Genomic DNA, 14,906 nt, shown 5'->3' on the forward strand with positions numbered 1-14,906 from the left:
ATTACAGCCCTTTAAGACCAGGAGGCATGTCACACTCCTGACCGCTCTGTCCTGTGGCACTTGTCAGACTTATCTCTGGCAGGGAGAGATAAAGTCTGCGGGTTCATCCAAACAACCCACAGCTGGCACTGACAGAGCTTCGTCACCGCAGGTACGCACACGCACTCACACATGGGTTTGCATTGTTATCTGCAATAGCCAATTTCAGCCAGGGTAACCAGAATGCTGAAAAATCTTCGGCAAATGTCACAAGTTGATTCTGCTCCTCCGTGAGAATCATTAATGAAATTAAGTGGGGAACAAAAGGAAAAATTGAAACCTCCCTCACTCCTTTTTTCTTTTTCTTTTCTTTGTTTTTGCTAAATTCTTCCTGAATAGGTAAACTTTTCTCAAGGCTCAATGTGAACTTGCTGAACTGCTTTCTTACAGCTTCAGTGACAAGATAAGATAAAATAAGATAATCCTTTAATTTATCCCGCAGTGGGATAGAGGTCTAAGACCTATTTGCATTAAAATCCTGACGGGCTAATTGAAGATACAAGAGCAGGAAGGATCAGGACCGTAGATGCTAATAGTCACCATTTAATAGTATATGAGCGTCTTTATTGTGCCTTTTCAGTCGGGCGGCTCTGACTAATGCCTCGTTAAACGTGGAGGAACAGAGTGTGTCTTTTGAGAGCTTACACAATGGCAACGGAGTGCACGCCACAGGTCGGCGAGACCTTTAGAACCTGTTTTGAGTAAGTTCCCCTCAGATTTTTCTGATGACCCTGGAGCACGCAAGCAAAATGGCTGTGGCCAGGACATTGCTGAGCCTCAATAGACCTCAGCGTTTGAGATTTGGCCATGAAATTTTAATGATCAAATCACTTAAGCACCAAGGTGGGTATCCGGCTCAATGCTGACTAGCTTCAGATCACCACCTTTCTAATCGGCTTTCTTCTCCTTTATGGGTTCACAACTCCTAGAAAGGCTCAGAGAGCTCAGTTCGAGGTTAAGTTCTTGTGTACGAGTTCCCAGGTGGCTGGTAAAACTGTACACCTCTCTGCTGATGAGTGGAAAACACCTGGTTATGCAGGTGGCACAGTTTAATAGTAAAATACAATTTCACAACCTAATATAAACCCACATGTGTGCAGGATCACTTCATATAAGGATGTTTATTTCTCAGTGTACTTTTAAAATGCTAATTTTTGACATTTAATTTGGACCTGTTTAAGTTTACTTTAGTGTAGGGAAATTCAAAGGTCATCTCTAATTTATGTGTTAATAGATTCCATTTTGTGTAAGATATGCGCTGACAGGCAATAAAGAAGATAGGTAGCAATGCACTGACAGCTTATTTATCCAGTGTTTAAAGCTAATCTTTAGTTTACCTTTAATTTTATATATAGACAATTAGAAACACATTTAAACCCACAATGGATAGAGTTTAAAACAAACATCATGGTTAAATAAAGACAATAAGTCAAAGTAAAGGGAGCATATTAAATTGCTCATTCATTACACTAAATCCCTTGCAGTCTCCTTGCAATTTATTCAAATAGTACTGTTTGTGCCCTGGTGGTAAAAAAACAAAAAACAAAACTTCAATTTAAAGTTCTTCTCTGGAGCTCCAGTTCAGGAGATGTGAGTTTAAAGGTTATTTTTATGTGCAATTGAGCTGTTTAGAAAAGATAGGGCAGAGAGAGAGAGAGAGAGAGAGAGGATGACATGTGACAGAGTTCCCAGAGAAACAGTTTGAATTTAGAGCAACATGAGTTCAGAGTTGCGTTTCAGCCAACACCCTCAGCGGGACGCCACTTAATCCATCTGTGCTGACAAACACCTATCAATAATGAAACTAATGGGAGACGAAGGCCAGCCAGATGTTCGAGAGACATTCGACTTAAACAGGAATACTGAGTTGTTTGTGTACCCGCAATGAATACAGATCCCTTACCATGGAAGCTTTTCAGTTAATCTCTAGCTTGGTTATAATGGGATGGTCTTTACATGGGCATCATGACATTAAACATATGTATGTGACATAATTTTGTTACAGTTGTCATTGTGATAATGTTGTTATGCTGTCATTTGACTGCATAATATAACATAATGTAGATCAGGGGTCTTCAACATTATTCAGGCCAAGGACCCCAAACTGATGGAGAGATTAAGTAGGGAACTACTATGTGTGTTCTATATTAAACTTGACATAGTGTTATTTATGAATATTCTATTCTATTCTATTCTATTCTATTCTATTCTATTCTATTCTATTCTATTCTATTCTATTCTATTCAAATATTACACATGTTCAGTTTTTCTTGTGCAACAATAATGTGGCTGTGCTACTGTCATTGACATAAACATACTTAACTGGTAGATATATATAACTGACAGATAAAGAAAATAACTGACTAATGCAAGTTTGAACTTTAAGCATAGCTAAATGTAGTAGGAAAGTTAATCACCAAGCCATTTTGACCTCAGTAGTGCGCTGCACTGTACGCTTCTCTGACAGAGTCAGTGTGTAATATGCAATAATGTGCAAAAAAAAATGTAAAAAATGTCTAACCATCCAAAGATTTTGCAACCCCCTTGCAGTACCTCCGTGGACCCCCTTGGGGTCGCGGACCCCCTGTTGAACATCTATGATGTAGATGATGCAGAGGCGTAATGGAAGGATGTTAGGAATCTCAGCATTTTTTTCAGTATTTTACACAGATATAAAAAGAAACTTCGACTGAACTATAACATATTAATCTTCCGTACGTCTCGTTACATCTGAAAACATCAGAATTCTTGAGCATCTGACCAGATGGACGCAGATGGAAACCAGCTGTGTCTGAACTGCATGTTGATTAGCCAGAACGTCCCAGTGTTAGATTGGAGGACTCTGCATCAACCATTGTGTGCAATCTTCTGAAATCCAACAACTGGACATCCTGGAAGCCAGACCAACGTAGCCATACACATTTTCAGAGCGCCATGGGTCTGATTGGTTGTAGGATTTTCTAATTGCATCTTTAGTTTTTTTTCTCCCCTAGTCATTGGAGTAAAATTAAGTGTCATTTTTAGGAGACTGTATAGGGACACAATCCATAACCTGGACGACCATAAAGGCAGTGCATTAGTAGCACTTAGCTACTGAGTGATTTGGGAGTTCGGTCCTATGCTGCCTTCAAATAGATGTTGTGAGTTCATGGTTACAAAGTGGAGAGACGTGCACATGAAATGATTGAAAACGCTGATGCAAGAAAATGTATCAGTTTCACAAACTACAGTGTTGCCAAGAGAACTCGACTAAACCGCTATTTACAAGTTTACCGTTAATCTCTGTCATATCTGAAAACATCAGCAAACACGTCAAGTTTGTGAACTCGATTTAGGAATGTCCTTTTTTTTTTAGAGGTCACAAATAGCACAAGAGTGGGGCGTTCATTTCTCACGAAAACGATAAACATGACTCTATTTTCAATCATCAAATGGTATATATTTCTCATGATTAATGTCTCCAGGACAGGCGGCCAGACTGTTTGAATGACAGAAGGCATCAGACTTTAGGCTGAACTTTGTGAAAGTCTGTCCCTGTTACTTTCTGCAAAGGATTACTGACTGAAGAGTTTCCAAATCGAACAGAAAAGCTTGTACAGTAGGAGAAAGATAGAAGACGAACCAATTTACAGCAGACTCCTTAATGCCCAAGAAAAGAATTCAGTCACACAAAGGTTGCTTTAAGATATGGAGGGATTAAAACAGGCGTTCCACCTAAATTCACTTACATTATAACGCCGGATACTTTAATCAGCACGGCCCCCGGTTCTTGGTATTGTTTGAACGCAAGATTGAAAAGTTTCAGAAATGCTTTGCTTGTGAAAATCTCAAGTTCACCTCACCTGCCTCCCCTGGAGGAAAACTTCGGCCTCATAGGCAGGGAGAGTGTAGTGAGAACAAGAACAAGAACGACCAAGGGAACGTGAGGATCATTAGCCTCCAGTCACGAGACACAAAGAAGGGTCTGAGTGTTAGAAAGCAACCCACCGGCACGGAGTCCAGACTCAGGCCAGGATCGACAATTTTAGAGTAATATCATTTTCAACAGCAGAGGCCTCGGACTGTGTCTCCCGTGTAAAACACAACCCAAAAAAGTGAGCTTTGTCAGACATAATATCAGAGAGAGATCAGTCACTTTGAAGCTTTGACACAAGGATTTCAAAGCTTCACAGAAGTTAAAGATGCAGGAGAGTGATCCGGTGCGATGCGCTCACTGCTGAGAGGGACCGGCAGAGCTTAAAAAAAAAAAAAAAAAAACTGGTCTGACATAATAAAGAAGTCTATTTCCTTCCACACCATGGAGCTGACACCAGACGCTAGAATATCTCACACTAGAATATCATTTTCCCTTCACGATAGGGGAACTCCGAATGTGTCAATCCATTTTACAATTTCAAATTCGGAAACGGTGGAGCGACATAGAGACATCTCAGCATTATGAAAGTTTGAACTAGGGACTAAACTAGACCGAGCTCAGATGCAGGCACAGACGATTATCAACAAATGTGTAAATAAATGAATGTCATCCAGACGTTTGTTCGGCTGATTTGCGAGCTTTGTGAGACAGACCTTTACGATGTTGGAGAGTCTGTGTTTTAAAGATGGCTGCATTCCACTGATGCTTTTTGAATGTGCTGGGTCGCCAGGACGGACTGATTCATCATTAAACCAAATGTGTACTTTCCCCAATGTGAAGTCAAAATGTCTGACATGGAAAAGGTCAGTAACACTCAAAGTAAAGAGAGCAGAGAGGAAAATAAATAAAAAATGATCTGATGGAGTTTTTTTCTGTACTTTAATAATCAGAATGTATAATTAACAGGTGATCGTTTATTCATGCAATGAATGAATGGATACTTGTTTGACCAATGAACACACACTCTGTTGCCGGACGAGAGCTAATGGCAACTAGCCTGTAAGCTCTTCAGCTATTTTTATTCATGCCAACAAAACACAGGAAACTGCGACAATAGCCTGTTGTCAGGGAACCTTTCTGAGAGGGCGACCTCATAAAAGAGTGCCTCACTAAAGTTGTAGGATTAATGTGTCCGAAAAACAAAACAAAATTCCGACATTCAGTAAGGTTAGCGTTTCCACAAGTTGCGTGGCAAAGTGTAGACGGGTCGATTGTATCTGATGAGAGCACGGATTGCAGAGACGCCACTCAGTTGTGCATTTTTATCAGAAAACTGATGATACTTTGCATTAGAGAAAGAAATAGCAACGTAAAGCACTCTTTGAATTAGACAGACACTGCCAAGATGGCGGCGTCACAGCCACCACACTAATCTTCAAGAAACATACAGTGAATGGAGTTAACCAAGCCATTGCACACAAACTGTAGTGAGCACACTTGGTGAGCGGTGGGGAGCAGTTTTTAGGGATTGTATGCTTTGCTCAAGGGCACCTCAGACTGGTTCAAATCGGAGACCTTGTAACCAGTAGGCCACAGCTGGCCCACTCAGTCTGACCATTCAGTCTCATTTTTCACCACAGTCCTTCATTCAAACAGAAAACTGCCACATACCAAATCACACTGTCAGAAAAAAAAACAAACTGAATGCATTCAAATGACAGCTGGTCCTGTAGTGGATAAACCTTTGCTTTGTATCAGATATTTTGACTTTATTGATGGCTTTGTTTTGTTCAAGTGTTTTGATGTGGAATACACAATAGTGGGACCCTGAAAATGATCAAGTTAAATGGAATTCAGCCATTCAGCCATCAGTCTTATTTATTTTCTATGCCTGTGCTCCTTCCTTTGTGATATTTCATTACTTCTCTGGTGAAACGGCCTCTTTCATGGCTCTTCTGTGCTAATCCTGGGGTTCCTGTGGCACACTTTACCTTGGTGACCTCTGCTCCTTTATTACCACGGAGACAGGAAGGTGTTACACCAATCACATAATGCACTAATGAGGGTTACCACAAAGCTGACAATGGCCTGTGATTGTAAGGGGGTTTACTGTAGTCACAAATGAACGCGATCTCGTTGCCATTGTACGATTCTATGTAAATGTTCTGTGCAGTCGTAAACACGTACAAGTTTTTATTTATGCAAAGGCGTTCACTTTGAGCTTTGAGATTTCTTTAAAAATTTTATTATTACATTCGCAGCTCTGCCTCGAACTTTTGAAACCCAAGGCTGCACGCTGAATTGCACGAGGCCTACTAAAATTCAGCAACCGACATGAAGATGGAGCCTAGTTTTTTTTCCTTTGTTTTTCTCAAATCCATCCATTAACCCTCCTTAAAAAAAAAAAAAAATGAACATCACCACATCTTACAGGATGCCGAGCTGGATATCTGCCACTGAAATATGAAGTCTAAGTAGCTTTCCTAACAACTGCACCTCTTCCCGTCCTCCAGTGTTACTATTATACTCTCTGATGGGTAGTGCTATGCTGTAATATATTGCTCTGTGGAGCTTCGTCATTGTTACCCTCCCGAATTCGCATGAAGCTCTAATCCCGAACATAAAAACACACAAAGCCGGGGTCTGTCACTGATTATAGGCCTGTAAGCGTAGAAAAATGAAGCCATCCCTCAGGTACTGTGCGCACTACAGCTCTATTTATAACCTTCTATCGCTTCTGGCAAAGTGAGGGTTATTGGAAGACGTAGCATATAATATTTTGGTTATAAACCTGTCCATACCACTAAAATATACCGTGCGTCTGCAGGCTGTGGGAGTGTATGGGCAGCCTTGGGCCAGATGAAAGGAATCACCGATGTGCTATCTGACTCTGCTGGCCCCCTACGAGCCAGAAATGAGCATGGCCTGCCACCCTGAAGGCCTCCGAGGGTTCCCAAATGTCCACAGAAATTAATTTGCTCCACTGCCCTTTTAAAATTTAACATGATCAGTGGAGAGGCTTCACCCGAGTTGAAGGACTTGGCTGGCTGTTTTTGAAGAAGGCACTTTTTTGCTGATTGCACAGTGCAACCCTCCACTTCTCCAGCCAGCCCCAATTAAAGACGCAGGGAGGATGGATGTGTGTATGAGCGGTGTGTGCTGATGAGAGGGGCTGGATTTGAATGCCAGTGAATGGGTTAATGTGCTGTGGTTTGACGCAGGAATGGTTAATAGGAGGACAGGCAGCAGCAGGTGGGGAGTCATGCAGACTGATGAGCAGCAGAGGAGCCACTGTGCGCCGCTGACAGTCGGGGCTGAGCCGGGGAGGAGGAAGCAGCGACCGCCGCTCCTGGTTTGCGCCTCTAGCGAGAGGAACAAAAAACTCATTTCAGGATACTGACAGCTTTTTCTTTTTTTTTCTTCTTCTTCTCCTTAAAGTCTCGCAGAGCTCCCAGGGATGCTTCCCCCGTCTGCCAGTTTCGTTGAACGGGACGCCGGTGAATAACGCTTGCGGTGCATCGCTGGATAAATGACTTGAGAAACTCTCGTGGAAGTGAGCGGACGGAGAAAGCGGCTGCATGGGAGATGAATGTGACCGGGAAACAGCAACCTGAGCTGATCGAGCGACCCGCCAGCCTCCCGGTGCCAACTTCGGCAAGTAGCCTACAGCCTTCCCCGTTCGTTTTGCACATGCATGAACTCAAATCCCAGCCCTGTTGGCGCTGCATGCGGCTTCTAATGCCACACACGCAGTTGGATCCTGTTGACGTGCAGAGCCAATTCCAGACCCCCTTCTAAAAAACGCCTATTTATCCTTCCTTGCATGAAAAATGCTCGACTGTACTAAAGTCAGTTTGAGGTATTATTGGTTCCAAAGCAGCATGATCATCTGCACACTACGGCATACATTTAGCAAACTGTTTCCTGTCAACTGAGTTAGACTTAAAACTTTTAAATGTCTTTAGTCTCGTCAAATATCATTGCATCGTCCATACGGTTTGAGCGGCTGACGCTTGTTACAATTTTAGAACGAGTCTCGGTAAAAAACAACATGAGCACGCGTATTGTTCACCACCAGGCGTATGCCGAATTCACGAAAGCACTATACTGATGTTACAAATGTAATTTGTTCGGTAGTACGTCCCGCGTGTTTTACAGATAAGCCACTGAACATTAAATCGCCTATTTTTTGACCGGAGTTCTCTAAGATTCCTACCCTAGGATGAAGCGGCGCGTTTTGTGAGGGGATAATGGTGCCATACAGACACACTTCAGAATCTTAACTTTATTGATTTGACATATTACATTTTATAAAGGAGATGCTTCATTGTGAACGTGGCCCATTTCCCTTTTTGTATGTTAAATATAAACCACTGCCAGACTGATTCATGTCTCTGCTGCTTGTATAGTTGCACAGTCCTGAACCCTCTTGTTATTATGACCCACTGTTTAAAATAGTTTCATTCTGTCACACACAGACATTTGTTCACTGAGCTGAACTTCACATTTAATTGGGCATTGTGTTCAGGCTGCTTGAACAAGAAAATGAATGCTCTGACCTTTAACAGTCTTCCATATTTTGTGGCTGGACTGCGTAGGGCAAATGTATATATAAATCCAACATACATGCCATTTTTTTTAATAAAGTTTTGCAAACATACATTTACATACTACTTTGTCTGTCATGTGTGACTTCACATGTTTCCATGGTTACCTTTGGCGTGCCCGTCAGTGTTTTCACCTAAACTTTCCAGGGCTTGCTTCACTTCCAACCTCTGGCCCATCTGTTTCTGCATTCGTCCTGTTGTCACCTCCGCCGGACACGCAGCAGCTTTTTAATTTCACCAGTCCCCAGAGTCCTCCGTTGCGGGCACTTCGCCATCACCAAAAGGATTTGCCTTTAAAACCGCATGCCTGAGCCTCCAAGGACACGCACGTCTGCAGCTTAACTCTGTTTAGAGTGTGCTCCGCTTTTCACACATTTCCCACTCCACTTTTAGGCTACCACAGAGTAATGGCTAAAATTATACACTGATACTTGCTTGGCTCCCCCACTCTGTCATTCACGTCACCTGTTTGGAGTGCTGTGCTTCAGCGGTAACCACACATAGAATGTTAGACCCTTAAACGGATTTAAACAGCGGAAAAATGAGCTGTGATAATTGAAGATGTTCTATTCTGTTTGCGCTGCATGGAATATCTCGGGCTAAGGTTTATTAACACAAACTGCAGCTATAGTAATGAACCAAACACATCCCATTTCCTGGTATGCGGGTTTTACTTTGCCAATTTATGTCAATCCCCATGAACAGTTTTTTGTTGTTGCTGTTGTGAAAGCAGCCATTAACGGAGGACCTTTTAATCAAATTCAACGAGCACAGAACATGAAAACGGCAATCCCAAGTTTGGCTTTCTGAAACGCATAAATACCCTGAATGCAGCCGGGTGACTGGCAATCACAGTTAAATTGGATAAAGGGGATGGAAAGTCTCACATCTCCTCTTTTTCTTATTTTTCTTATCCCCATGGTATGCCTGGTGCATATCAACAAATATTAGCTGCCCTCTAATGAGCAAGCGTCCCTGCAGTGATTAGTCTGAAGACGTGTGTAAACCAAGTAGCGGCAACAATAAGTGAGAGGTAAATCAGGCTAATTTTGAAGGGGTTGCTGCTGTCACAGCAGATACAGTAGTCTGGTTCTTGCTGTCCAAGCACAAGGAGCCCTCTGCTTACAGTACATGGCGTTTGGATTGCATGTCAGAGTATATTAGCGCTGTGATAGATGGGCAGGGAGTTTTCCTGCCACTGCATGCTGAGAGAGACTCCATCTCCAACTTAGTTCAAGCAGCATTTTTGTTTACTGAGGACTTGGAAAATGTATTGGGTAACTTTTTATATATAATTATCTCCCTCAGAGATACCGATACAGAAATTCTGGGCTATGTAGACCCTGTTGTTTCTGAGCCCATGACTGCATTCAGTCTTATTAAGAAGCTGCCTTAGCTGGTAAAGCCTTAACATACACAGATCAGGCATAACATCATGTCAACTGACAAGAGAAGTAAATAATGTTGATTATCTTGTGACAACCTATGTTCCGCTGGGAAAATTTTGGACCTGCCATTCGTGTGGATTCTACTTAGACATGTACCACCCACCTAGACCAGACCAGGCATCCCCATCCCGTAGAAATGACACTCCTTGATGGCAGCAGCCATCCCCAGCAGCCTGACACAGACACACACACACACACACACACACACACACACACACACACACACACACACACACACACAAAATGGTTTAAGAAGAACTCAGAAAACAAGAAGCCCAGCACAAGGTGTTGACCTGGTCTCCAAATTCACTAGATCCCAAACTGATCAAGTATCTGTGGGACCCAACCCATAGGACCCAAAGGCCCCCATTAACAATATTCTGTTGCCAGACACCACATTGTGTCAGGCTGCATCCTGCTGGGGATGGCTGCTGCCATCAAGGAGTTTCATTTCTATGGGGTCTGGGTGCCTGATTTGTTCTAGGTGGGCGGTACATGTCTAAGTAACATTCACACGAATGCCAGGTCCAATAGCTTGTCAGCAGAACATCAGAACATTGCGTTGCTCCTGCACTGTGCATTGGTCAATATTACTTCCTGTCAGTGGTTTTAATGTTGTGACTGATCGATATGTGCCGATACTAAAGCATTGTGAAACTCTGATTGCACACTGCATTCATAACAACCATAGCTTTGTCATTTGGTACAGTTTATATATTTAGTAGCCCCGTCCACACTGAAATGGAGTTGCCCATTTAGCTTGACCATTGGTCCCTGGTGGACATTCCAAGCTCCAGTTGCCTAGTTAACCCTCCTGTATATTTCCCACCTTTTACGGTGAAACGGGTAAAACACATTGCGAGCAATGTAAAATATATATATATTGCTGGTGGAAGTACACAGCTGTTGTCTTTGAAAAGTAAATGCAGTTGGTGCTGCCTCAGTCACATCTGGGTCTACACTAGAAGCCTGCCTTCAGCATGGTGAACATGTTGGTAGGAACTAAACCGCGGTGGTGTTTCCTTGCTGTAAACCTTTGGGAAACTGTGTGATTCCTCACTCAGCTGTATAAAGAGCTTCCCATTGGTTATTGCCTCATAGTTCATTCAACTTGTTACCTGTCCACTTTGTGTCTCCAGAAGTTATCGCATATTATTGCTACGTCTCATTAAATATTCTTAAAATTCCATGGTCTCTGGTTGCCACTTCTCAGCGTCTTCCTTTGTGCATGCCTGAGAAAGGCTAATGTTGAATCTTTCTTGTATTAATCCGTATACCTGTATTAATGCCCCCCTTTGGCATGACTTGAATGCTTGGAACCGTCTTATTTAATCTGAAGACGGGAGACAGACATGAAAAAGCCGTGTAGAGCATATTTGAACAATTTCTCAGGGATTACGCACAGCTCTGTTGTCCGTACATCTGGGAAACCTCAGCTCTCTGGTTAACAAAGTGAATGAAATGCTGCTCGTCTTAACCAAAAACACGGACTTTCGCCAGACTTTCTGACGCTCTTTGCTTTACTGAAATCTGGCTCAGTCAGAACTACCAGGAGCTAAACCCACTCAGAGCTGTCCCTACAGTGGATTTGTTCAGATTTCTAGGTTCCACAATTTCAACGGCCCTAAGGTGGACCTCCAATATAGACTCCGTTTGGAAGAAGGCGTAGGGTTATTGGTCTTGTTAATGGTCTCACACTCTGTGAGAATTCGTTAAATGTACATACTCACTTTTAAGTCTAATTTTTGCTGAACGGTTTTATTTTTTACAGTTAAATTCCTTGTATGTGCACACATACTTGGCCAATAAACTAATTCTGATGTGTGTGTGTCGCCAAGCCTCTCGAGAAATAAGCATGACAGCCTCCTTCGTCCCCACAATGCAAGCGAACACGCTACGCTGTATTGACTTTAAATAACAAATAACAATGTTAAGATAATTACAGCTTTACGGGCTGATGGCGATATTGAGTTGCTGGTCAACATAACCTCAGGGCGTCAAGGACAAACCAAAAATTCAGATCAGCGCAAATGCGATTGAAAAGAAAGAAGGGTGATGTGACATGATTATCAGACAATCAAACTCTGGCTTGTCCCTTTTCTAAAGGTGTTAAAGGAAAAAAAAAAGTGACAGGCATGTCAAATAAAATTTCCTACCCCCCGTGGTCACACACGTGAAGGTTTCTCTTGGCAGGAGCTGCAGAAGCATAATTATACCCCAGTGGAGTGTGAAAGTCGATGCTTTTGTATTCAGGGAGTCAGTCATATTTTAACCAAATCACTCCTGTTGGAGCAGGAACATGCTTTCACCTCAAGTTTTCATTTTCCCAGAGCCACTCGGGTAATTGGGAAGGACACAAAACAATCAGACTTTATATTGTAAAACTAAAATTCTCCCCCCTCTTCCCCCATTGCTGAACAATATTCAATTTTCCTCCTATCACTGGAGTCGGGCTCTCCAACGTGAATGGTGTGATTTAATGACTCTAGAGTGAGAATGCAGAAGACTCGGGACATGTTAGACTCCTTCAAGCATTTCCTCCTTGTGCTGTATTAAACTTTAGCAACAGTGAACAAAATCATTATATATATAGATATAACTTGCTGTCAGATGACTCCACCATTTAATGTTAATCTCCTCATGGCATATGAGCTAATGGGAGGAACATGAGGAACCCAGGAGAGTTGTGAAATAGGCCAAAGGGCAGACTCAAGCCTTATATCATAAATTAGTCTTTTTCTTAAGCCTATAATTAGTCCCTGTAGGAAGTGCAAAGATACATATATAATACAGTACTATGCACGTTCCATTATTCAACCCTCTACAAAACCAGGCGGTAATTAAAGCCTTAATTAAATGGCCTTTTAATTTTTTTTAAATGTCAAGAGGATATGTAGCATCACAAATCCTGATGCATCAAACCGAGGCCATGGCTGTCACTGTTTAGACGCCTTCTTGAAATGTTTCCTTGGCAAATAAAAGGAAACCCGTCCTCTACATTATTAATACCCACAGCGTTTCATTAGCATTTTTATTTAGATTCAATGCGGGAAACTTATGCATTTTAATGTCCCCATTCATTTCCATGTGAGATATGAGGGAACCTACCTTGCCCCTTCACCGGCTCATCATGGATTGCTGGGGACACTTGAAACCTCAAGACGGCTACACTTAAAAAAAAAAGAAAAAAGAAAGAGAAAATAATAGAGTAAAAGTAGCTTGGTGCCTGAGAGTTGTCCTTGAATTGGGAATGAAATAATTATAGAAACAGTTTCACACTGGTCCTCTTAAAATCTACATTCACCCCAGATTACTCCTCCCAAAGTGGCAACATTAAAAAATAAAAAAGCTCCACAACCGTCTAAATTTAGCACATTGTACAGTATTAGTACAGTGTTGTACAGTATTAGATTAGATTGGATTGTGGGTCTGTGCCTATATTTACTATATGTGACAGAGTAAACACCATGGAATTATACCTTAAAAATAAGACAACGGATTTAATTTACTCCCTTTTATCCAGTTGTTCATGTCTGTGATTTTGGGGGGCGGGTAACTGTGGCTATCTAACACAAGAGTCGGCCTGCTGTTATTTGACGAGCAAAGCTCCATAAGATGAGCCTATTCAAACAATGAATATACAATCCAGAGGAAATGCATCAAGTGTGTTTGATTCCCCACAGAGCCACTCCGAGAAGAGAGCCTGAACGAAGGTGATTGCACAGGATATAACACCAGATTTCTGGGACTTTTATGCAGATGTGGGAGGCTCCATCCCAGCTCCAGTTTATTGACGGTCCTGAGTGTTGACACAGTGTCCTGCTGTAGGTCTACTGAAATGAGGGTGAATGACCCACTTAATACACATAGAGTAATTTACCTACAGAGTCATTTAAGCCAGGGTTTGTGACACTGAAATATGTTGAACCATGAACTCCCTCATCAATCCCTTCTTTACATTTGTAATCTCTCTGTTTCTATTTGAGTTAAGCGAAGACGATAAAGTGATGATAGGAAAGCTTTAGGCGTTCTCTTATATATATATTTTCTTCCTCTGGATTGAGCAAGATAAGCAGTCGTTCTGTCTTGTTTTCAGTTTGTGTGCGAATCTAATCCTCTATTAACAGATGTCATATCTACAGATGTAAATGTGGCTTCCTCCACTGTAGAACTATGCTTTTATATGTAGCATAAACAGGAAACTCATAAAAACACTTGTGGTTGCCAAATCTATACTGTGCTACTGTTATTAGATTAGATAAGATATACAGTACTGCGCTTGAGTTTTAGGCAGGTGTAGAAAAAATGCTGTAAACTAAGAATGCTTTCAAAGATATAAATAATGATAAGAAAAATCCAAGTCACATCAATATTTGGTGTAACTACCCTTCGCCCCCGAACCAGTATCAATCCTTATGGGTACACCTGCATAAAGTCGGGGAATTTGTAGGATCGTAGACGCAGTTGTCGGAGAGTTGTGTAGAAGATGGAAAAACAAAAGTTTACTTCCTTTCGAAATTGGAAAATATCCAGCAGTGCCATCAGCTCAGAACTGTCAGAAACCAGTGGGATCCAGGTACAACCATGTACTGTCTGGAGAAGTCTGGTAAGGAGTGGTCTTCATGTCGGAGTTGCAGCCAAAAAATCCATCCCTCTGACATGGAAACAAGGCTAAGGGACTCAACCATGCACAAAAACATAGGAACTGGGGTCAGAAAAATGGCAGCAGGTGCTCTGGACTGATGAGTCAAAATTTTAAGTATTTGGCTGTAGCAGAAGGCAGTTTGTTCACTAAGATGTTTAGCACAACCTACCAACCGAGTTTCTTCAAAAACTTTGCAAGTGTACCTTGAAGAATTGATGCTGTCTTGAAGGCAAAGGGTGGTCACACCAAATATTGATTTGATATAGATTTCTTGCATATATACATACTGTAGATGCTAGTTGATTATGTAT

General features: G+C 41.9%; 1 protein-coding gene across 1 annotated transcript in view; it reads left to right on the top strand.

The window, feature by feature from the left end:
• The first annotated feature begins 7,101 nt into the window (after nucleotides 1-7,101).
• The window catches only part of sntg2 (syntrophin, gamma 2), a 90,074-nt gene continuing 82,269 nt past the window's right edge, over nucleotides 7,102-14,906 (top strand). Inside the window, exon 1 of the mRNA XM_047610307.1 lies at nucleotides 7,102-7,549. Within this exon, the coding sequence (XP_047466263.1) occupies nucleotides 7,481-7,549 (69 nt within the window). The 5' untranslated portion in view covers nucleotides 7,102-7,480. The remainder of the gene's footprint in view (nucleotides 7,550-14,906) is intronic.

The sequence above is a fragment of the Mugil cephalus genome, chromosome 17 (genome assembly GCF_022458985.1).
Source record: "Mugil cephalus isolate CIBA_MC_2020 chromosome 17, CIBA_Mcephalus_1.1, whole genome shotgun sequence".
NCBI classification, from domain to species: domain Eukaryota; kingdom Metazoa; phylum Chordata; class Actinopteri; order Mugiliformes; family Mugilidae; genus Mugil; species Mugil cephalus.